This window comes from Myripristis murdjan, chromosome 2 (genome assembly GCF_902150065.1).
Source record: "Myripristis murdjan chromosome 2, fMyrMur1.1, whole genome shotgun sequence".
NCBI lineage: Eukaryota > Metazoa > Chordata > Actinopteri > Holocentriformes > Holocentridae > Myripristis > Myripristis murdjan.
The window spans coordinates 3,483,478-3,507,472 of record NC_043981.1 but is presented as its reverse complement, the minus strand read 5'-3'; the positions used below and the strand labels follow the sequence as shown (position 1 = coordinate 3,507,472).

Below are 23,995 nucleotides of genomic sequence, written 5' to 3'. Positions count from 1 at the left end.
CTAAGTTTGGGATTTATTGGGGGCATCCAGGAATAGAGCAGATAGACATTAACAACCCCGCACCCAACACATACACACACACACACACACACTTAGAAATTTTCCTCAAAGGAGCAGTGACTAATCATTCTTTTCATGCCATCCACTGTATTTCAGGAAGCATCACTGTGTTGCTGCACAGGCCCAAGAGAGCCACCTCCCCGACACACTTCATTTAGCAAGCAGTCCTTTTGTTGAGCAACACAAACAAGCACAACAACAAAGGCGTAATGCAACAAAGACTTCTGCTATTCTTCTCCGGAGATTTGCCTTCGGAGCAGAAATGTGGCCATGCAGAACCCCTTGAAGAAGAAGGAACAGGAGAGGGAAAGAAAAAAACAAAAACATATCTTTATTTTGCTCAGGCAGGGAGTGCAGAGAGGGGCGAGGAACACTGTGTCCCTCCTGTAGCGGCTGGTTGCTTCTTATGTAAGGCTGGGTTTCTGCCTGGCAGCAGAGCAGAGCCCCACTGACAGTGTCATGCTGCTAATTAATACACATGAGCTGGAGATATGCCTGTGGTGGCTGCGTGTGCGTGTGTGTGCATGCATATGGCCATATAGTTACTGCACTGTCATGCAAAATAACAAAAAAAAAAAAAAAAAAAAAAAAAAAAAACCTCTCCTATGAAGATAATCGTAGTCAAATGTAAATCTCTTCACCGGTGAGACTGAAACAGAAGTTATATATTTACATCACGAAAGTTTGCAGATATCAGAGGTATTGTTTGTTATGAATTTTGAATGAATGCATTTTTTTTTGCTGAATTTTACCAGAATTTTTGTTTTTTTAGGCCACAGTCTTTAACGGTGTACTAGGACCAGAGGAGAGGGGAGTCATGTTCTGAAAAAAAACAAAAAAAAAAAAAAAACAAAACACAGAATGTTCCAGATTAAAGTCGTAAATTTACAAGAAAAAAAAACAAACTCAGATATTCTCTGACATTAAAGTAGCAAATTAATGGGAAAAAAAGAGAGTTCGGAGATTATAAAGTCACAGTTTTGTTAGGAAAAAGAACTGAAATTCTAAGGTTTAAGTTGTAAATTTATGAGAAAAAAACTCACAAATTTATAAGAAAAAAACTTGAAAATTCTGAGATTATAACATTACAAATTTCTTAGAAAAATACTTTTATTCTGGGATTCAGTGAGAAGGAAATCCTGGTGAGCTGAGCCCAGAATATTCTCATCAGCATCTGGACATTGAAGAGATTTTCTCGTAAATTTACCACTTTAATCTTGGAATTTTTTTTTCTTGGAATATTACCGTCTGCTCCTTCAGGTTCCATATTTTTTTTCTTCCTATGCGCCGGCATACAAATCCAATCACAAAACGAGTGTACTCTCTAAAAACAGGGAGTAAGCACAAATGTGTGTGTGTTTTTGAGGCAGGATTCACTGACGGACAGCTGATTCCCGGCCAAATGTTGCGGGGGGAACTGTCTGCCCCTAAATATAACCTCATGGGCGAATACTTGACATTCAATTAAATGCAATTTTCTGATGTTTGTCTGATGATTATAGTGTACGAAAAAAGTTGGTCTGTGCTTCTAACCAAAAAATTTCCATGATCCTTTACATCCTGGGTTGAGCTCTGTGAGCCTGGGGCCATTGAAACCTATGCAAAAACAGCTGTGTCAGTTAAAAAATGCATATGTGTAGAGGGGCCACTCATTCCCTTTACAGTATAGTTCAGTTTAAATTTAGCAGCACTTGAATAAGCCTCATGCCGTGACTTTAGAGTATAATCTGGGTCAGATTTGCTAATCAATAGATGGATTAGGTGCGTGCTGAATGTTAATAGAGAAATGCAGAGTGAATAAAAAGTAAGCCACAGCATCAATACCAAACGTGTGTGTGTGTGTGTGTGTGTGTGAGCGCGGGAGAGACGGACGCCCCGTCTTGTTTACTTCATGTTTGAACCTCCTGACCTCCTGACAATGGCTGTGCAGTCCACTGTCGAGACGTGTGGCTTGGCAGGAAGTCGTTGGCTCAATATGAGCTTCCTGCCACGGTCTCTGTCCAAAGTAGAAACACGAACAGGGAAAGTGTGTCAGGCCGGGGGAGCTCAGCGCTTCACTCTCCACAGGAAATGGGAGGTAGGATGTCCTTCTCTTTCAACTCAGGAAGCTATTTGTCCTCATGCCAAATGAACTGCTGTCCCACGGGACAGCAAGAGGGGCTTGATGGGATTTGGAGTCTTTTAATTAGAGCTTGAGATGCGATTTTTTTCAGATTTTTTGTATTAAAATTGAATGTAGGGGCTAAACTTTGGCGGCAAATTGGGGCCATTGTAAGGAGCAAAAAAATTATGGAGGTGCGGTGGAGGTGGCAATATTTCAAGAAAAGAAACTCAGAATTTCTGAGGTTAAACTTGTACGAGAATGAAAAACTTGAATATTCTCTGAGATTAAAGTGGTACGTTTACGAGAAAAAAAACTCACAAATTTATGAGAACCAAACTCAAAAATACTGAATTTATAAAGTCAACAATTCAAGTGAAAAATTGTTTTTTCTTTCTGCAGCTGATGACATCATCAAATTCTACTTTGAAATTGGATTTAGTGACAAGGAAATCCTTAATAGTTTTTTTTTTTCAAATAAATTTGTGAGTTTTTTTCTCATAAATTTACAACTTTAATCTCAGAGAATTTGGGAGTTTTTTCTCATAAAATTTGAGATTTTTCTTGTAAATTCCGTAATTTTCTTTTCCCCTACAATGGCCATGATACGCCGTTGTAATAAACCCACCTAAACTTTATTTTGCCAACCTGTTTTCAGCTCTTATTTATAAAATGAAGTGCATTCATAGAATAAGGGTCTTTAAAGCGGAAAAACAGTTCTGAAAGTTGAACTTATTTTTTTCAAATATTGATGCATTTTCTTGACTGGTGAGTTAGTTTGCTCTCCTCTTTATAAATGTGTGTGTGTGTGTGTGTGTGTGTGTGTGTGTGTTGTAGTTATGCTACTGAAACTCCAAATTGCACATGGGAGTTAATAATTAAATTTGTAAGTTAAATTTGTACATAATGCACATACTTTTTACAACTAGGATAAATGCACAAGTAGGATTAATGCACATATTTATGCAGAATGCACTTTAACAAATTTCTAAAGCACGTATTTTTGTATTTCGTTAAGTTTCACTTATGCTGCAACTGACAGTATTTCCACTCGGGGATCAAGAAAGTATTTCTGATTCAGATTTATTGCTGATTGTCATAGTAAAGTTATTATTTGTTGTTTATAGCAGATCAAATGAAACACTCCAGACAAAGTTATAGCTCTTTAAATAAATTCATTTATTTCTGCAGGTTGCTATTCATAGTCAACACAGACAAAAGCAATACTTTACTACCAGAAATTTTTTAAATCATCATAATCATCTCTTGTGAGCATTACAATAAACAGTATATTGAACTATGTACAATGGAAGACAACGACACATTCGAACCGAATCGATCCAAGACCAAAATCTACAAAATAAGAGTCTGCCCATGTACAGAGAAATGGGGAGAGCGCTGTCAAACATGTCCGGGCCGGAGTTTTCCGGTGACAAAAACAAAAAACAGAAGTTGGCAGAGAGAGAAATGTACAAAGAGCAAAATAGCTTCCTCTCTTCACAAAAAAACAAAAAACAAATAAAATGTACAAACAATAAGATCGATGCAATGTTACATTTGGTTCCACGGTTGTAAACTAGATCGTAGTCATGTCACTATTGCATATGCCGTTAGGTAAAGTGTGTCGACAAGGCAAAGAGATCTCTATAATAAAATAGACAGAGTATTTTTTCATATAGTCACAGAGACCGTGAGGGAGAAAAAGCATACAATACACTGTACAAGCCCAAAGCAAAACCCCACCCCCTTTTGAAAAATCGGTAGCCAAAGTTTTTACACAGGAAAATCATTGCAACATAGGTAAAATCTAAGTACTCTATATTTTCTTTGTTAAACTCTTTCTATGTACACAATATACACATTCAGGACTCTGAAGATAAATAGATACCGCGAGTGTGGTACAACTCTAATATAATAACTCTGTCATAACCTCTGCCCACATTATAGTTCTGTGGTGGACACAGCGATTGCTCAGCAATACATTCAGACATGGTTAGTATTTTACAATCTACACTAAAGGGGGTGAGAGCCAGTTGGAGCCGGCACAGGGGCGACGCAAACACCACAGAGTGTGACAAAGCCCAAGCAGCCATCTCCATTGGCTTCTATCAGGACGTCTATAGAGGCTTTCAGGTGCACACACTGGACATGTTTCTGGCGGCCATATTGGGAGGTCCTGCAGCTCCTGGGAAACAGCGGCTGCAAACAGCTGGGTGTGTTTGAGGTTTTTTTTTTTTAACCAGGAAGTCTTCATTTCTTGTCAAATTCACCTTGAGTAAAATGTTCGCTAAATACCGTAGCATCTCATTGGCCAACTACCACTCCCCTCTTGTTAAATAATTTGATTCGCACACTACAAGCTAGCGTTAATGATGGCTAGCAGCTGATAGCATGTTAACAATACAGTTGGCTAGTTAGCTAGCTACCAAAGCCAAAAACAAAATGTTTAGGTGAAGTTGTGTGTTTTTTGTTTTGTTTTATTTTATTTTATTTTATTTTTTTTGCTTTTTTGGAGCAGAGACAAGGCCTAAAGCCATGAAAATATACTGCGCCACAGTATTTTATATTTGGAGACAAATCTAGTCTACCTTATTAATCACACTACTCACTTTTACTGATACTATCACTGACTCACATGCTAAGTACATCAATTGTTTTTAGGCTTTTCCAAGTCTGGTTGTCTGGCATGACTTGAAAACACCAAATTTCCCAATGGACCTCCATAATGGCACAAGACATGGCTGCTAGGAGATCTGTGGCATGTATAAAGCCTCTATAGAGCATTTTCCCAGCAGCCATTTTGGCATGAAATAGCAGGGTAAACACAGGTGTTACTAATGACATGAATTAAGGTCCTGTTCCATTTAAGTGGAGCAGAGTCACTATGAACAACTGCAGGACTCTGGCTCCATTGTGATTTATTGGAACAAAAGCTTCATTAAACCTTTACCTTTACCCTGCTATTTCCTGTCACGGCTGCTGTGAAAAATGTTGATTTTACAACCGTCTTCCTGTGGTGACGGACCCTCCTCCCCCTCAGTGCCTGTCCAGCACTAATGACACTGTCTTTTTTTTTTTTCCCCCAACGACAGCGACTTGTTGACTACAAACAAGTCAACCGCCTGGACTGCGCCCCGACCTCAACATCATCGGCTCCACCCGGCTGTCATCGACTCAACACGACCGTTGTACCGTCCAATGATATCACAGCGATGCGGCCTGCGCTGAGCAAAACAACGGGCCGCAGGATTGAAGGTAGGAGTGTCTGAGGTTTCTAGGCTCAAGTGACTGAGGAACTGTGGGAGGTGCAGTGCATTCAGATGCCTGGTGTTGAGGGGTCTGAGCCGAGTTCTACTCTTACAAAGACATGCAATAACTCTTAAAGACAATTAGAAATATATTTCTTTAGAAGTCCAGCGCTTTGATTGGACAAAAAAAATAAACTAGGTTAGAATAAATAGGAATTCAGTAATTAAGAAAATACTTTAATATCAGTACGATAAATCAGATCTCGAGCAGCCCCACTGTACAATTCTGAAATAATATCAATATATTTTCATGGTAAACTAGGCTTTTTATACTTTTCCACAAGAGAATAACAATATAGAGACATAACAGAATATTTATCTCATATTTCATAGAAAACATAAGGACAGTATAGACATTAAGGCATTGGGTTGGTCTTATCAGACATTCATCTTCAAAAAAATAAATAAAATATCTAATCTAAATATAGTTATATACTCAGTGTACCTCTCAGGCTGGGGATCCTTGCTCCCTGTGAGGTAGGGCCATTTCTGTGGTTGCTTTCAACAGTTACACAGGCGATCATAAATCCATCCCCCGAGTGAATAAATAGTATCTGGGTGCCATCAGAGTTTTTTGTTGTTGTCTGACTACTTTTGCGTCTGTGCTTGCGTGAAAAATATGGGTCACAGGAGGAGAAATGGCCTCTGAAAGCGCAGGGAACAGTGAGGCACACACCAACGGACAACATACACACCCGCCCGACCACCCCAACACACAAACACATACACACAATCAGTCCTGCCTTCAGCAAATTCATGACATGCATAGTTGGTGACCTGCTTGTGTGTGTGTGTGTGTGTGTGTGTGTGTGTGTGAGTGTGTGTGCTACAGAGGGTCCAGACAGTCTGCAGGGCTTGATGGCCCGGTGGAAGGGTAACGTTTATTTTTCCAGCAGCAGGTCGGTGAAGATGCCACGTCGCTGACAGAAGACTCCTCAGTCTGGAAAAGACACAACAGGAGAGAAGAAGCAGGAGAGCTGCTATCAGCAACAATGTCTTAGGAATGAGGAGAAAAATCATTTAAAAAAACATTAAAAATTGCATTTTTTTTTTTGTTTGACGTTTTTTATATCACCATGCTGACCCTGAATCCATATTTTGTCCTTAAATCAAATTAAATAGATAATTTTAATTTAATTTAATTTTAAATGTGATAGTGGTTTAATAATTTAGATCAAGTACAAATAAATAAATTAGTAAAATAAATAAAAAAATAAATAAAAATGACAAATTAAATTACAATTAAATTACATTGGTGGCAACAAAATACATTAACATGTGCAACATCCCTATTATTGTATTTTATTTATTTTATTATCATTTTTTATTTTCACATATTATTTTATTTGATCTATTTTACTTAATTTAGCTAATTCTTTAATTTTGGAAGTTTTTTGCATCTTTATACAGTGTATTATTTATGGTAACTGAAAAATTCAAAAGTCTTTAACTTTGTCTGGAATTGCATAATATCATATAACAATACAAAATGGCAATAATAACAACACATATTGAATTGGCCCTAAAGTATGATAAGTCATATAGTATCGGGGAGTTCCTAATGATTCCCATCCCTGTCTCTGTCTTTTCCCATGCCGAGCCCTCTATAGATTTATTCCCATAAAAATATTTGTGTATGGATGGAAACCCAGCTGTAGAAACATAACAGGGAAAGCTCGCCCCATTTCACACAACTGTCTGAATTTAAAGGTGCAATGTGTAAAATTCGGCGATTGAAGTGAAGACTACTGCGCTCTAATCGCCAAGCAGTCTCTCTGGTAGATTCCTTGTTTATTCTACATTTTTTTATCAGCTGAATGTGAGCAATCGTCACTTAAAATGACCCACTGCAACTCTGCACGGAGCACCTTTAACCGCAAAACGTGAAACACCTCATCTGCAGTCTCATCAACCCATTTTATTCTCTTGGACTAGCGCACGTGCCAACAGCGGCGGCCTCTCACACAGCAGCCGTAAGAAGTTTGGGAGAGCAGAGCGGCATGCAGCGGGAACCCATTCACACTCCAGCCTGAGATTAGCCCATTTATTTTGTGCCACAATAGCAACCAGAGAGTGGGAAAAATAAACAGCTTCAACAATAGGGACAGCGGCTGCACGCACACAAGTTAAATTATGTGGATCTAGGGGTGTTTTTGTTTGTATTACACACACACACACACACACACAGACACACACACAAACTGCTCCCTCTTTGCTATATTTCTGCTTCTGTCTCATTCCCTTATAAATGACTAGATGCATGTCACAACGAGTGCAACAATAAATTGATAATGCAATACACTGTGATCCTTCCTCTTATGGTACGTTATCGAAACACTTTAATTTGCACAGATGCATGTTTGCGTTCCTATGAGGCATATTTGCTCCCTGCCTTTAGGTACTGGCAATTATAAGGTGCTATTTGTACTCAGCAGTGCTGCTCATACAGCATTTTAAAGGTATCATAAGCACGTTATTAGCACACTGTGAATGTATGATGTATAAATTGAGTATTTAATGGAGCATCTGTGTGGTTGATGACGCGATACTAAAGTGAATTCAGTTCTCTGATGTTGATCTGATGATGTCACAGTAAGATAAGTTTATCTACGCCTGTAATGGTTGTAAGGGTTCAGTCTGCTCCAAGTGTAGCCCGATGCACTCCAAATGAACTGTTACATGATGGAGTGCAGTGGAGGCCCATGGTGGCATCAGTGGCAGCACTCTGACCACCGCAGCGTCTTTCCAGTGGCGGGACGGCCGGCCGGCGGGACGCAGCTTGCCGGGCTCCAGCTGAGCTAATCCCCCCCCCCATCTTCTAATCCTATTGCCATAATGTTCAGCCGCTGTAGGGGGAGGCTGGAGGGGGGTGGGTGGGCATACAGAGGTTCAGATCACCATCACTCCACTAGCCCTTTTTGCCACAGTATCACCGAGGGGTTGGAGGCGGTTGCTGCTGGTCTGCAATGGCCGTAATTACATAATCTGCTATGCAGAGCGATGGGAGTTGGGGGGCTGGAGGGTTGGGAGGGGGGGCTCCTGCCGCGCTGCCGTGTTGCTATGGACACACACTGATCAGAAAGAAACCAGCTAGTAGGAGTAGAAACTGTACTGATGCTAATGCATCTGCAATTGGGCTGCCATTACAGACACACAGAGAGGGGTTTGGTTCTGATTGACATTATTATAGACAGGGCTGGGCGATGTGGACAAAATCAAATATCACATCACCAACCAAATACCTTCATATCACGACTGCTGGGAGGACCACTGGTACTTTGATAAGACGTTTACATGGTTATGGTGACTAAACAGGCAGAGGCAAACATCCCTGCATGCATCCCTTCACTGCAGTGGTTCTCAACCTTTTCAGAGTCATGGACCCCCAATATTGTTATTGATTTACTATTGGACTATATCTGTTTACACGGTATGCAGGGAGAGTGAAACTTTCCATTGGAATGGCCATTCTTGGGATACTTTCTAGTGAATTCAGATTGAGAGAGCAAGATAGGGCGAGAGACAGACAGATAATACAGAAAACGCTAACAATGGGAATATTATTAGAGGCATATGGATGTTTGAGAGGCCACAGTTGACAACAGGCTCTCAGAGGTCTGGGTCAGTGTGTATGTGTGTGTGTGTGTGTGTGTGTGTGAGACAGGATTGGAGGAGAGTGGGCTGGGCGGAGTGATGGGTGGGCCCTGGAGGGTCAGAGGGTCAACTAGAATCTTGCAGGAAAGGCTGCAGTCCTGTGGTGAAGGGCCGAAGGGGACGGGTTGAGGAGGGGGGGTCTCAACCCATCCAGTTCAAGGAGAGAACAATATCACGTGTCACGTGTGAAGCACAGACCCCCGTGTTTGAACTTCAGCCGGAGGAAGACATTCTCGTCTACGGAGGGTCGGAAAAATAAAAACAGAGAGAGAGGAAAAAAAAGAAAAATTCTACAACTCTTCGGGGCCGATGAAACCCTTTAAAAAGCTTTTTGGACGACCTCAAGAATGTGCGGCGGTCGGCGCTAAAAACAAGGCAGTGTGTTTTTTTTTTTTTTTTTTTTTTTCTCAGTTCCTGAAAAGCCGGACGTTTTTGGAGACGCGGAAGATTTCGGCCCGGCGAGCGGCGACACCGATTTAGATCAAAACTCGGCGCCGCGCGTCGATCACGCCATCCCTCTGCGACAGCACGATTTTGGTTCTGCTTTTCATTTGTGTATTTTTGCCTAATTACATTCCAGTGTTGTAACTCAATTCTTGTTAATATTCTATTTTTTATATTCGCTGCTGTATCCTTTTACTATTTGCTGCTGTAAGAACCTAGTTTGCTCACAGGGATCACTTTCATTTAATCTCGATAGATAGATAGATATAGATAGATATAGATAGAGATAGATAGGATAGATAGATGCACTGACTGAAATAGAATTCTACCCATTTTAACTTGATCTTTCCTATCCAATATGAAGATAAAATCCATAACATCTCATTTAAACTCATTTAGTCCCATGTATATGAATGCCCACACCTCGCCATACCCGTCTGACGCCGACGTAGTGGCCGCTGGCTCTTGGTGCTTTACCCCTGGCCGTCTAATCCTGCCTGCAGAGGCTGTAATCTCATCTGGAGCCGTGGCTGGCTAAACGTGGGGAACGCTGGCCACGCAGTTATCTAGCAGCTAGCGCTTCTGTCTGGAACATCCCGGCCTACTTTAGCCCCCCCCCTCCCTCCCGCTTCTCTCTGCCATGACACACACACACACATAAACATACACACACACACACACATGGAGCGTCTGCCTGGAAACTCTGACACAAGAGCCTGCGGTGTTACGTGTGCATGTTTGTTCTCTATATATCAAGTAACATGGCATTTCTGGATTCCTGTCCTGGCTGCCGTTTGCGCTGCATTGTGATGTTTTCAAAGACATCTGCCTCGCTCCAGTTTAGGCCGCGGCCGCATCCGACGAGGACGTGAATAAATGATTTAACAGCACGCGCGGGTGTTTGTCTGTTTATGAGAGCGTGGATGGATGCAGCGGCGCGGGTGTGGGATTACTGGGCCGATACTTGACTCAAACGGGGGGTCATGTTAGGCAGGGGTTCGCAAAGTGGGTCCTTGAGGGGCCTCCAGAGGGGTCCTCAGCAAAATGAGGGCTGGATCAATTTCACTGTAATTCGCTAGAAATTGTTACAATGCTGAAAATGTGTGATGATCATTTTAACATTTTCTTCTTTCTGGTTTTTAAGTGTGACATCGAACCCTGCACTTTTCCCTATGTTCATAAACATGGGAAAAACAAAAGCATATACTAAGCATATAGTATGCATATACTAAGAACGTACAGGGTGACCCCAAAAAACGGGAACTTTTTAACAATCCAATAAAACCAAGAGTGATGGAAGAAAAATATTTTATTCATAGTAATTGAAACCTGAAAACATGCCATTTAAGAAACAATGATGGAATTTTCATTTTTTAAAAATTGTGCTGCCACTTGCTCATGTCTGCCAATACGCACTTCAAAGATCCCCGTTTTTTTGGGTCACCCTGTATATGCATACTACTATGCATACTATATGCATACAGAAATATCGGCATATGATGCATCTTAATTTTGTCTTTGTAGTCAATGTTTCAGTCTTCTCACCTTTCTCAGGACAAAATAGATGATCGGCAGGGTTAGGGTTAGGAATATTAGTAAAAAAATTGAAAAAAATACAATAAAATTCCACAAGCATTTAATACTTATATCACTTGATGTAAGGGTCCCTGGCGAAATCACTTCAAATTCAGGTCAGTTTGGGGATCCAGGACATTAAATAGTCTGATAAACCCTGATTTTGGGCAATTGCACAAATATTGCGATATTGTTATGATATATTGGAAACCATTGAAGCCAATTGAGCATCAAATGAATGGTCCTGACCTATATTTTTTAAGTGTAGAAAGGCACAAAAACAGGAGAGGGAGTGGGGGGAGGGAAGTGAGGAGCAATGAGTAGTGAGTCAGGGTGGAAGAGGAGAATCCGTGTGTGTGTGTGTGTGTGTGTGTGTGTGTGTGTGTGTGTGTGGAGAGAGGGGTGGAGAGGTTGAAAACTGGCTTTTTTTCTCTGATTCCCTCACTGTCATCACCCACCTCACTGTGACAGCCAGCCGCCTCTACTGAGCATGCTCAAAGACTCGCGCTCAGAGCGAGTTAGGGATGCATGGTTGTGCAACTAGACCTCTCTCTCTCTCTCTCTCTCTCTCTCTCTCCCTCTGTCTCTGCAACATCATAAACAACACACGTCAGCTGAAACATATAGATCGCATAGGCCGGCAGTCGCTGGGTGCGCTTGGATCTACCCTCTGCCGCGGCCAATGGCACGCCGCCTCCGTTGATGACGTCACGCGCGCTACTACTGCCTGCATGACGGTTGTGATGAAGCTGGCCCCGAGACGGTGCACACGCAGGCTTCTTAATCTCGCTGATGAATTACGCACACACACACACGCACGCACACATCACATCACGCCGCGCACATGCACATGCACATGCACATGCACAATACTGACGGCTGTGCTCTCTGCAGCCCGTGGGCGCAGCAGATGGTGGGCTGTCATTAGCGGAGAGAGGAGGTGTGTAGGTAGCGGCGTGCGTGTGTGTATGGTAAAGAAAACGAGCGGCGTGACGATAGACGGGGATGTATGTGTTTATGTGTGAGTGCATGGGCAGGGCTGGGGGTTTAATGAGAGGGCATGCATGTGTGAAGTTAGGGTTGGGTGGCAGGTGCTTTAACCCCTCACCCCCCCCCCCTTCCCTAAACCCTCCACACACACACACTTGCCCTCCAGAGAGTGGCCATCTGCCACTAGCGCTCAGGAGGGCCTCTGGGTGTCACAGCAGGACTCCTGGCCTCTTAATCAGGGTCTTGGAGCCTCTCTTACCCTTTTTACCCCTGCATCTCCATCCATCAGCCCCCACCAAACACCAAACACATTACACAAGGCTCTAATTCTGTCCAGCACACACACCTCCGACCAGCCCACTACATATCATCCAGCCAAGTTTCCACCAAAGAGAAAGACATATAATAACCCCTGTTCAAAGCAGTAGCAGGTAAACACACTGATAATATTGATGAAGGTTCTGGTCCATTCAGGTCTAACAGAACCAGGGTCACTGGAAAGGCTCTGCCGCATTTAAATGGAAAGGAACCTTAATGAATGCCATCAGTAACTCCTGTGTTTACCCTGCTATTTCATGCCAAAATGGCTGCTGGGACAAAGGGCTATTACCATATATAATTTGGCAGATTTTCATTGATATGATTTGACCATCATAGGGCACCAATGCCAAATGCATACCATCTTCCCACTTGTAAACAGCGTCCACATCAACATAATATTTTGATCACGCTTGCTTTTTTGAACCAACAAGCCAACCCTGCTGAGCTTATTTTGTTCAATTCATGGTTTAATAATGCTACCTTTTGATATAAAATTGAATTGTAATATCAGCTGATTTTGATCTCCTGTTCACTTAGCCTACTTTACTTTCCAACTAATGTGAACATTGTTACGTCATATTAATTCAGAGTTTTTCTGACCTCTACATTCTAAGTATGCCTTAATGGCCATATGATGTGAATGTGGCGTTAAGCTGTCCACTGAAACTCATGATAATAGTGCATATTAATACAAATACAGTGGTGGAAAAAAGTTTTCAGACACCCCATGCATTTGTGAAATATTGCATTAAGAATCACTCTTAGGTCTTCAAGTGCAATTTCTTTTAGTCCAGTCACAGCCAAAATACTAAACAAATCCTAAAAAAGCCATTAAAAACTTCAAATTGATTGGTTCCATAAAAATACATAAGAAATTTTGAGTATTGGGTCATTTTGGTACCAGTGATGAAGGTCCTTCTTTTTATTAAAAGACACAGTTTTTGTTACCAAGCTTCACGTCTATATAAAGCCAGCACATCTGAAAGTTCTTCAGACACAAAAATGGCTAAAACAAGGAACCTAACGCAGGAAGATGAAGATTAAACTGTCAAGAGTTTAGTTTTGTTAGTTATCTTCTTGTAAACAATAAAAATATATATATATATAATTTGTATTTGTTTGTATCTGTCTAATGCAGCCACACCTTTTGAAACACAAAAAAGATTTTTCCACAAATATTTCATGATAATATTTGAGATTGTGTCAAATTTTAAGGGTGTCTGAAAACTTTTTTCCACCACTGTATGTGTGCAACCTGATCAACATATTGCACTAGAATCAATTCAAGTCAATGACAACTCATAGAGCACCTGATCAACTGTGTTAGAAATATGAAATCAAATAAAAAGGCAGGTCGCAGGTGGCAAAAGGTCAGCATCAGCCGAGGAGTGAGCCGAACCGACTGCACTGGAAGTCAAAAAGAAAAGAGGGCGGGAGCCGGAGCGTGTTGTCGCCGTCAGATCAAGGTATTAGTCAGAGGAGGCGGTGGAAACAGAGACGGCTGACTTAGCTAATCTGGAACAGAACATCCACCTGGCTGAGCTACGGCGAGCCGGGCGAGCCGCCGCGGCCGCCTGACAGCTCGGGCGCGGCGGAGGTAAACACCGCCTCGGCGTCACATGTCCTGTTGACAGAGCGAGAGGTAAACAAACACTTGACCCTTATACCGGCCATTAAGACACCTAAGCTGGCTGCGGGCTGCGCCAAAAAAAAAAAAAAAAAGAAAAAAAAAAACAACCTGTCAGGCTGTTAGAAGTGTCAACAAAGTCATCACGCCTCATGAGCGTCACGTGGCGCGCTCGGGAGGCCGTCACGTGGTTTTGGGGGGCAAACGCTAAATTCCTAGTGGTGGGTTGGCATGGGCGCGGGGCATGTGGGTCACCGGGTTTAGTGGCGCTTTGATGCCGCGGCCACGTCCTCGCTCACATCACCGGCGTTCATCAAGTGCCGGCGTGACCCGAACGTCGGCGTATTTTCACTCCAAGCGGCGGAGACACGTGGTTCGAACGCCGCGGCTCCAGGGGCCCTACCGTGGCATCCTGATAAACACCGTGTCAGGACACTCTGCCAGAGAGAGGGGGGCCCGGCGCCAAAAAACACCGCGGTGCACTTCGACCTCCTTCACCCTGCCGTCCCATGCGGCAGCGGGACACGGTGTTCAGTAAACAAGCGATCGGCTCCGCTGGCCGGGCTCGGGCGCTCCCAGAATGCACCTTGGTTCAGGGGGGCCTCACCAATGAGTTTGTTTGTTGCTTTAAAAAGCCTTGGCTCGAGCCCGCCCGCCCGCCCGCTCCAGCCCCTCCCCTCCTCACTCTGCTGTGAGCCTGTGCTCCATCTCTACCTCCCTCTCTCTCTCTCTCTCTCTCTCTCTCTGTCTTACTTCTGCTAAGTGAACAGCCTAATGAGGCAGAAGGGCAATGGAGTGCACGTGCCATCCTGCCCATTATGCACACGTTCACTCGCTCTCCCACAAAAAGGCAGGCAGGCAGGCACTGGAAAACAAAACAGGCCACTCTCTCCCTCCCTCTCTCTCCCTCTCTCTCTCTCTCTCCGCCAAGTGTTCACGAATACGGGCTGCGCCACTGGAAAAAAACCTCCCTGACTGAAAAAAAAAAAAAAATACCCCTGTGTGCGTGTGCGTGCCAGAGTCCACATGTACGTGCTTGACTGTTTTCCTTCCCCATCCCTCTCTCTCTCTCTCTCTCTCTCTCTCTCTCTCTCTCTCTCTCTCTCTCTCTCTCTCTCTCTCTCTCTCTCTCTCTCTCTCTCTCTCTCTCTCTCTCTCTCTCTCTTTCTCTTTCTCAAGTCAATTGCATTCAAGAAGCTTTATTAGCTCTATTAAATGATCCCTGCACTGTTGACGCATAAGTGCAAAACATACTACCAATACAGCTTATCATGGATTTAAAAAAAAAAAAAAAAAAAAACATATGAGCACATACCTGTCATGGTGATTCAATCATAAAAGATCATTTCTATTAATTTATATGACCCAGCAGGAGGTGTTATTACTGATTGGCTGATAGCTGTGAAAGGGTTAAACCGCATGCATCCAAACTAAATCTCTCTCTCTCTTTCATACGTAGGGGACTTGTAGAGAAATAAAGCGCTCCCTTTCTTTTCTGTTGAAATAAGTTCTGGGCCAGGACAAAAACAGGCACCTCTCACAGCAACTTTTTTTTTTTTCAACGCACTCAGCCAGGAATGTGGACCGTGACATCTAGTTACCTGATGGCTGCATAACAACACTTTGTTTTTTTCCCCCTCGCTGCCTACAAGGACACACACAAACGCAGCGGAGCGGGGCCTCACATGTAGGCGTGCACCCTCACCCCCCCCCCCGCGCGTTCACCAGCTCACAAACACGTGGGGTCACTGTGACCGATAACGGCGTTGGGACGCGGGGGTCAAACCCAGCTTTCATGTCAACACTCGTCCGTCCGCTCCGTGTTTACAGTGTCTGCCGTTCCAACCACCGGCGACAGCGACGGCGACATCCACCCTCCTCCCCTCGCCCTCCCAACGCGGGGCATTGTTTGTTGTTTGGGATATTCTGGGACGCCATATTGATCATGGGACAGTGGGAGTAAGAGGGCACAGAGGTCGCGGCGATGTGCAACACATCCTAATGCCTATCCAACTGAGAAACAACAGCCGGAAATGCCTGAGGCTCAATGTGACATTACAGCTGACACCATAACTATCATCTATGAGGCATTCCTTCAGCACTACCAACTGTAATACGATGTGCAACCCACTGCACTAGTAATACTAAGCCATAGTGACCCAGTGTTACACACAAATTGCTAAGAAATGAAGAGCTCAGTTTATTCTCAGTTTCCATAGTATTCATAAATTATGTATACTGTAATCTAAGGCTGAAGAATTAATCGAAATCGCAATATGGCCAAGTGCAATACCTAATCTGGAGCTGTAATTTTTGGATGAAGGTAAAGCATCATGAATGAACGAATGAACAAACCGTATTCTCCAGATGTAAGGAAACATTGTCATTTTAGCAGGTTTTTTCACTGTAATGAAAACAGTCACGGAAAAATGATCATTCCCACTAAAATTGTGAATCATATCACAGCTATAAAACTAAACACAATTTTTTTTTTTAAACCATATCGTTCAGCTCTATTTTAATCGGACAGTTTGTGATCAATCTGCACTCTTTCCTCATTCATTCTGTAGAAACAGAAATTGAAATAAAAATCGGTGTAATTTAAAGATCTCTACATGCTAAACATTTTCTTTTTTTTTCATTGTCATTGGAAACGACAAGCGTACGTGTCCATGTGCCTGCAGCCCTGAGTGGCAGCGAGGCAACGTCCTGCTCTGTCATGGTGCTTGTTTACTTCAGAGCTCCCAGCCCTCAGCCTGGTCACGTTTCATAGGAACTCGTGCTGCCTTCACATGCCGTAGGACAGACGTGTTATTACCAATTATGAACCGCCCAAGAAAACAGTTAAATCTTCTCTGACACCCGAGCTGCCAAAATGTGCTGGATGGGGGGTGGGGGGGTGGGGTGGAGGGGCGCAGAGCACGGACGCCGCGTCAACAACTAATTTAGGGGTTAAACAACTTGAGAGAACGCACATGTAGGAGCTTCCGAGGAGCCCGTGAAGGCAACATCAGCACCACCTACGTATGTGCTTTGAAATCCACAGAGCCCGTTTGAATTTGAATTGAGGGGAAAGACAAGTTTGCTTTCATCTGTTTTTTTTTCCCTCTTCGGCTACACAGAGAGAGAGAGAGAGAGAAAAAAAAACTGCCATTTGACTGCTGACTGGAAGCTGCAGCTCTCTCATCATTTAGCTTGTTCATACAGTCAAGCCAGCCAGCTCTGCCCATTTCTGATTATCCCTTTCTCTCTTTGCTGAAATGTGGCACATTAAAGCAAATTATATGTAACTCCATCTTCAATGAAGCCATAGCAGTTTCCAGCAAATTCTACTGTTTTAAGCATACAAATTCAAAGCAAACTCTTTTATATATTTACACTAATATATAAAATTGATTTATTGGTATATTACAGTGACCAGTGATGTAGTGATAAGAGAGTATACTTTCTTTGACCTCTGGCTGATGACCATCATATGGCAAACAACCAGCAACATAAACCTGAATCAATTACATTCTCAGAGGAACAGTATGTACTTCACTTATATTACTGACATCAGTTACCTTGAAGCTACTTAATCTGATGCACAGCATCCATTTAAAATGGTAGGACTGTGACAGCCTAAAACGAGGGATACTCTGTATTCTGCAGAATAAAAGAGTTGATTTGTCCTCCACTACATGCCTCACTTAGTGCATAAACAAGCACTTTTGGACTAGCTGTGATGTGCTTCTGTTAGTAACACCTGTGACATCAGATTCACTCACCTTTGGCAGTAGTCGCAGCCTCCTTGAATCCCAAACAGACGTACGGCGTGGTGTGTAATCCATTGATTCCTCCTTTGCAGCTGCTGGTGGGTTTGAAGCCAACGAGGTCCTCGCACTTCTCCACCACCCTGTCGTCCAGCAGGTTCAAGGCAATGTAGTTCAGTCTGTTCTGGTAGCCGTTGGACGTCTGCCGGTTCACGGGACTCCCGCACTCCTCGTCGGAGCCCTCGCTGCTCCGGGACGAGATGTTCTCCACCGAGCTGTGCCTCTTCACCGTGTCGTTGCGGGCAAAAGAGGGGAAGACGGGCGTCACAGTGGCGGTGGAGGAGAAGGTCTCGGAGCTGTGGCGCCGGCGTCCCTGTGGATTGGCCCGGATCACCTTAGCTGAGCAGTCGGGGTCCACTGTGGAAGAAGAGGAGGCGCCAAGCAGGAAGACCCCGATGCCCTCTGGGACCCCTTGGTCTTCCAAAGACAGTGTCCTTTCCCTGCCACCCTGGCCACTGCGGAATCATGTTTAAGGCATACAATTAAGACATGACAAACGAGCATTTCATACTAGACTAAGACTAAAAAGGCCAATGCATTTTGGTGGTCTATAACAGCGGTTCTCAACCTGAGGTCTGGGAACCCCACAGGTCACTGAGTTGATTCCAGGGGGTCTCCAGAAAAATGGGGAATATGTTGACTTCAGTAGTGTCTAGCTCTAGTGTATAGACTGTTATGGAATAACTAAAACATATCAGATGGGGATTCTTGAGACTGAATCTTATCAAATATGGGTCTGTGGTCTCATGTGTATCAACATGGGGTTCATGGCACAAAAAACTGTGGAGAACCACTGGTTTAGAAGACCATCAAGACATCTATTTAAGCAAAATTTCACATGCATTTTCCTGACATTGATTTGCAGCCCCTTTTGCACAATCTACATCTCAGTTGTCTAAAAACCCTAGGCTTCTCTTTATTCATTTCCTCCTATGTGATTGGTGTAGATTTAATGAGGGAACTAAGTAATTATTATTGGCATTTACCTCTTCATCAATGTACTTAATAGAGAGGGAGAGGGAGGAAGTGCCCCTAATGTGTAACACTGTTTTTTTACTGAAACTACAGGGAACATCATAGAGGGAACAGATATTTAAATATGAAAATTCATAACTACTGTCAGCTTGGCCTTTCTACTGTCAACTGAATGAGTGGTCTGTTAGACTCAGATCTGTTATCAATCATACAACCAAAGTGTTCTCTTGGCATCTAGAATAAAAGCAGGTTTTCCTCTGCAACACATACCTTGCTGTGGTCTGAGGAACGAGCTGCGGAGGGGAGCTGGCCATCCCAAACGTCATCTCTGTGTATTCATTTTTCACCTCGTCAGTGAGGCCCTGAGACTCCCTCTCACCGTCCAGATGGTACACTCCGTCCTCGTCTGAGCAGGGGCACATGGCTAACGCTGGGAGAGCGTCCAAACGTTCGGCGGGAGTGTCGGCCTCCTTGGGAGAGTGTGAGCCCAGTTCGAGGTTCATGTAGTCGGACAGCGGGGATCTCCTCTGGCCGCCGCTGCTGGAGCCCAGAGATGAAGACTGGCTTTCTGTGGACACAGTGGAAGGTGGGGAGAATTTGCTGCTGCTGAAGTCAATGTTGATGTACTCCCCAGGGCTCCGGGGTTCTCCAGGTAGGGGATGCTCATTCATACTGGGCAGGGTTCTCAGGGTGTCTAGGGACAGCCTGTTGGGTCTGCCCAGCCTCCCCCGGTAAGACAGGCTCTCCCGGCTGTGTCTGACTGGCGACGGTGCTGAGGGACTGAGTGCCTGTGTTCCACTGGGCTGCATCACTGCGTAGTAGTCCGACTCCCCGCCTCTTGGCCTCTGGCTCTGCGGGCTCATCAGAACATACTGGTTGTTGTTATCTTCATTCTTGGAGGTCTGCACTTTGGCTGGGTGTGGTGAAGAGCTGGCCTGGTAAGATGGCCTAACTGATGCCGGCTCGCCAGCTAGCGGGCCCAGGTAGTAGTCAGGAGGAGTCTGGAGCTGGGGTGGGTTGCCAGGCGACATGTTCATGTATTCACCATTTGCCAGCCGGTTGTCTGGGCTCTCCATGGAGGATTTGGAGCCACACCACATTCTCATGTAGCCGCTGTCCTCCAGAGAGCCACTACAGGGGGAGTTGGTCTTGTAGCCGCTGCTAGCAGCTGCCTGGGGGTGCACCCTGGGGTTCACAATCTGCTTTGGGGCAGAGACACACATAGGGCTCATGGGCACATAGTTGTCTACCTTGCCAGACTGTGGCGCCACACCAGGCGTCATGGGCATGTAGCCGTCATCACCCAGGTTGCTACTGGAGCTTCTGGACGAGCCAATTTCAATGTCCCCGTAATCTTCGGGGTAAGACACTTTGGGGGAAGCAGAGTGAGAGCTCTGGCTCTGGGCCATCCTCATGAGCGTGTACTCATCCAGAGAGGCCGAGGATAGCGGGGCCACTACCCTCTGCTGGCGTGGCGTGGTCAGGGAGTAGGTCCGCTTCCTGTATGCCTTGTCCATCGCCAAACCCTCGCCACTGCTCCCTGGCCTGTTGCCATTCACGCTGTCCATCATCATGTAGCCACAAGGGTCACTGATGTCGCGTGAGGGGGGTGTGCTGCAGAGAGAGTCGGGGGTGTCACTGCGGGTCAGAGGGAGGAACTTGAGATCGCCAGGACTGGAGCTGTACTCATCACACAGCATGAAGCCGGTGTCGCTGAGGGAGCCTGAGATGGAGGCGCTGCAGCTGAAGGGACGCCGTGCTTTGTCAGGGGTGGAGATGTTGGCCCCTGCTCTGGGCGACATGCTGATGGGGCTGGAGGCGGCTGGAGGGGAGTTGGACACCGGCATGGACCTGCTGTGCTGCAGGTTGGAGGAGGACTCCAGCATTCGGCAGGTGCGCCCACTACTGAGGGTGTGGGACCGGATGAGGTGATTTCCAGAGTTTGGACTGGTGGGACTGCCACTCACAGATATGGACATGGATACGGGTCGCGTCATGCTCCCATCTCCCTCGCTGGCTGTTCTTATCCGACAGGATGTGAACTTCCTTCCAGGGGACGTGGCCGCCATGCTGTCCGTTCTGGATCTCCTCACGAGCCCCGTCTGACTTGGGGGGAGGTTGTTGAGGTTGCGTCGTGTGGGCACAGAGATGGGGTTGGTGCTGGCAGACTGGCTTTTGCTGCGTGGCCTGAACTCAGACAGTTCCTTCATAGCTTTCATGGCCTCCAGGATGGTCTCGTGGATGTTCTGAGCCACCACCGAGTCCTCCGCCTGCATCCAGAACTCCCCAGGCCCAGTGACTGCCGACCGGCCCACCTCAATGAAGAAGAAGCTGTCTGAGTGGCCACATCTCCGTATGTTCATTAGCTGTAAACTAACAGCAGCCACCTCTGAATTCAGCTTGACAAAGCTGATGGTCCGGCTGGACAAACACAGCCTGTACACCCCCGTCAGGTTTTTGATCTGACCCAGTCCTTTGGCTTTCAAGTTGACTTGCCATACCTCCTTGTACGCAGCTGTTGCTGGAGTAATGAGCCCGTAGCTGGCCTCCTCAAAGCCCACCAGAGAGGACGTGGAAGCGGGGCTGTCGTACATTTTCCCCTCGGTTATGAGATCAGTCAAAACCCTATACCAGCTCTCCTGGTCCTGCTCGTTGTCTGCAGCCACGGCGAAGTATTCGTCCTTGGTATAAAGGGCGATGAGGTGCTTGTGTTTGGCGTCGGCTCGCTTGTTTACGCACAAGCAGGAGTCCAAAGTTATGACCCGTTTAGCAGCGGACTTGTTTCTCCATTTCTTCTCGCTTTCGTAATACTCCAGGCGGGCAGGGCAGCAGTCGGTCGGCTCCCGGAGCACGAAAAAGCGTCGGTGTCCGTGTTTCTGCTTCCTCAGGTATCCGCACTTCTTCACGCTGTTTGTCCCGTTAGATAACAGGTGTCCTCCTGTCGCTGGAGGACTTGCCATTTCGCCTGCACTCTTCTCCTCTCTGATAAACAAACTCTTTATTATATCTCTTCTTCTAAATACACTCGAGGTAGGAAACCCGTTTTGTTTCTAATCCATTGCAGACACCCGATCGTTGCGTCTGCTATCCGCCACGGTAGAAGCAGCAGTGCTGCACGACCAGTCCACTGACTGATCTGATCCTGGAGAAAAACAACATGTGACGCTGCTGCTCTAAAACACAGGGGGCGGGGCGCCCTGCAGGGGCCGTGCCTGTCACTCATCCTGATCTGTCTCAGCTCATTGGGCGGATGAATTGATGGAGACCGCCTTCCCATCCAACATCTCTCTCAAGTGGAAAAATTAAATTGACATTATTATTAATAAGGATTACTACGCATTTTGCTTTATGGTAAATAACCTCAGTGGCTGTTGATCAGTTTTAAGTATGCAGAATGAAACATTTTGAAATATTTAACAGACTTGCACAGAGACTTAAAAAAATAGGCATCAATCAGGCCAAGTGATCCCATTTGGGAATTTGAAATACTGTGCTGCACAATGCAGCCTCTGATCACAGATTATAACCGTTCATTTGCCAAGAAGTAACAATGTAAACATCCCTAAAGCCCCACTTGTTACATAAGGAGTGTTGTGGCCTATTTTTAACCCCCTGGGTATTCCTCTCCAACTGGAACCCTGTGTTCCCATTTCACTAGGTCCTTCATTTCTTTACCTATTTAATATTCTAGCAGTGTCAACATTTACTAATATTTTTACTGCTGTTATCTGTCCTCAACTTTTGATTATGCAACCTATGCTGTCCATAAAGTTCTCAGTCTGGAGTTAGAAAGCCCTTACTTGCTTTATCTCTTGCATGATAGACCTTTATGCTTAGATTGCACTTATATTTACATAATGTTTATGTTGGATGAAAAAAACATCCACTTCACAGAGGAGAACGACTGAAGTAAATGCGTCAGAGGCGCAGAGCAACATATGCTGCGGAAATGCTGCCATCATCTGGCAGCTTGGACCCTCCCTGCCACTCTGTGGCCTTGGAGCTCCCACACTGGACATATTTGCACACACACAGAACTATCTGTTTTTCTTTTAGTGCAAATCACAACTGAAGACAAGAACCGGTGATGAAAATAACAAGCTGCCGTATTAGGATGCGGAGGCCCTGTCAGATGACACGAGGTAAATAGGAGGCCAGGGGACATCTGTTCATCAGATCATCTCGGTAATTATGTTAGTAATACTCTCTGTGATCTCCCTGGTGATCAGTCATGTCAGTCCCAGGCAGCACAGCCCGGACCCCCCCCCCAGACCAGGTCACCCCACACACCCTCTCACCCTTCTACACATACACACACGCATAAAACAACACTTGGATTGTTTTTTTTTTTTGTTTTTTTTTTTAATAATCTTTCAAAAGCAGATTACACATCTCCCATTGAGGTGTCAGTGTCAATTACATTGCACAGATTGTGTGTATTAGTATTGGGGGTGAGGGGTGGAGGGGGTAGTACCCTGACCTAATGTGTATCTTGATTGTCACCCCCACCCCACCCAACACACACAAACATAGACCCTGCAGATTAAAAGTAATCCCTGCCTGTCTCTAATCAGTATTGTTCTCTGTTATTGCCGGTGTGTTTGTGATCCCTGCGACATTTGGCCATTGCCTATTTTTCTGTTTCGCCCAAGTGTTAATTTATTGAGGTTAAGCTGGGCCGTAGCATGTGTTTTTTCAGCATTAGCTGCCACCTCTAATCTGAGATGTGAGCAAAAACATCAACACCTCAGCGAGGATTTGGTCACACACCTCATTTGACCACAGAAATAAACAGCCTGGAGCAAACAGCAGAAGGGAACAAAGAGATTATTGCTGACATTTAACTGACAACAACAGGGCGGGAATATTGTTGAATATTGAATATGTTTTGCTGTCGCTTTGTTTTGCAGGTTAGTTCATAGCTTGTAGCGTGCTAACAACAGTGCTCCCATATACACACCCCTGTTTTTTCCTGTGGGAAAGTTCACTGGAGCAAAAACAGGTTTATCTCACGTGTGGAAGAATTACAGTCAGCCTTTTTATATAGTTTTATTCTTTTGTAGCATTTTTAAGTCAATAAAATTACTGACTTCAACCAGTTTGTTTTTACTTAAATGTTCAGTTTTAC

General features: G+C 44.8%; 1 protein-coding gene across 1 annotated transcript; it reads right to left on the bottom strand.

Annotated features, from left to right (window-relative positions):
• Nucleotides 1–3,319: 3,319 nt before the first annotated feature.
• LOC115369680 (insulin receptor substrate 2-like) lies at nt 3,320–22,007 on the bottom strand. The gene is made up of 3 exons (XM_030066350.1): nt 19,138–22,007; nt 17,848–18,347; nt 3,320–6,409 (listed from the first exon to the last, which is right to left on the bottom strand). Exons 1-3 carry the CDS (start codon nt 21,825–21,827, stop codon nt 6,405–6,407), a joined length of 3,195 nt encoding a protein of 1,064 aa, XP_029922210.1. The 5' UTR covers nt 21,828–22,007; the 3' UTR covers nt 3,320–6,404.
• Between the last annotated feature and the right edge of the window lie 1,988 nt (nt 22,008–23,995).

Excerpts from the sequence above, each read along its gene's own strand:
- LOC115369680 (XM_030066350.1), bottom strand. The coding sequence starts at position 21,827 with ATGGCAAGTCCTCCAGCGACAGGAGGACACCTGTTATCTAACGGGACA. Across the intron at positions 18,348-19,137 it reads GTTCCTCAGACCACAGCAAG|TGGCCAGGGTGGCAGGGAAA; the intron begins GTATGTGTTGCA and ends ATGATTCCGCAG.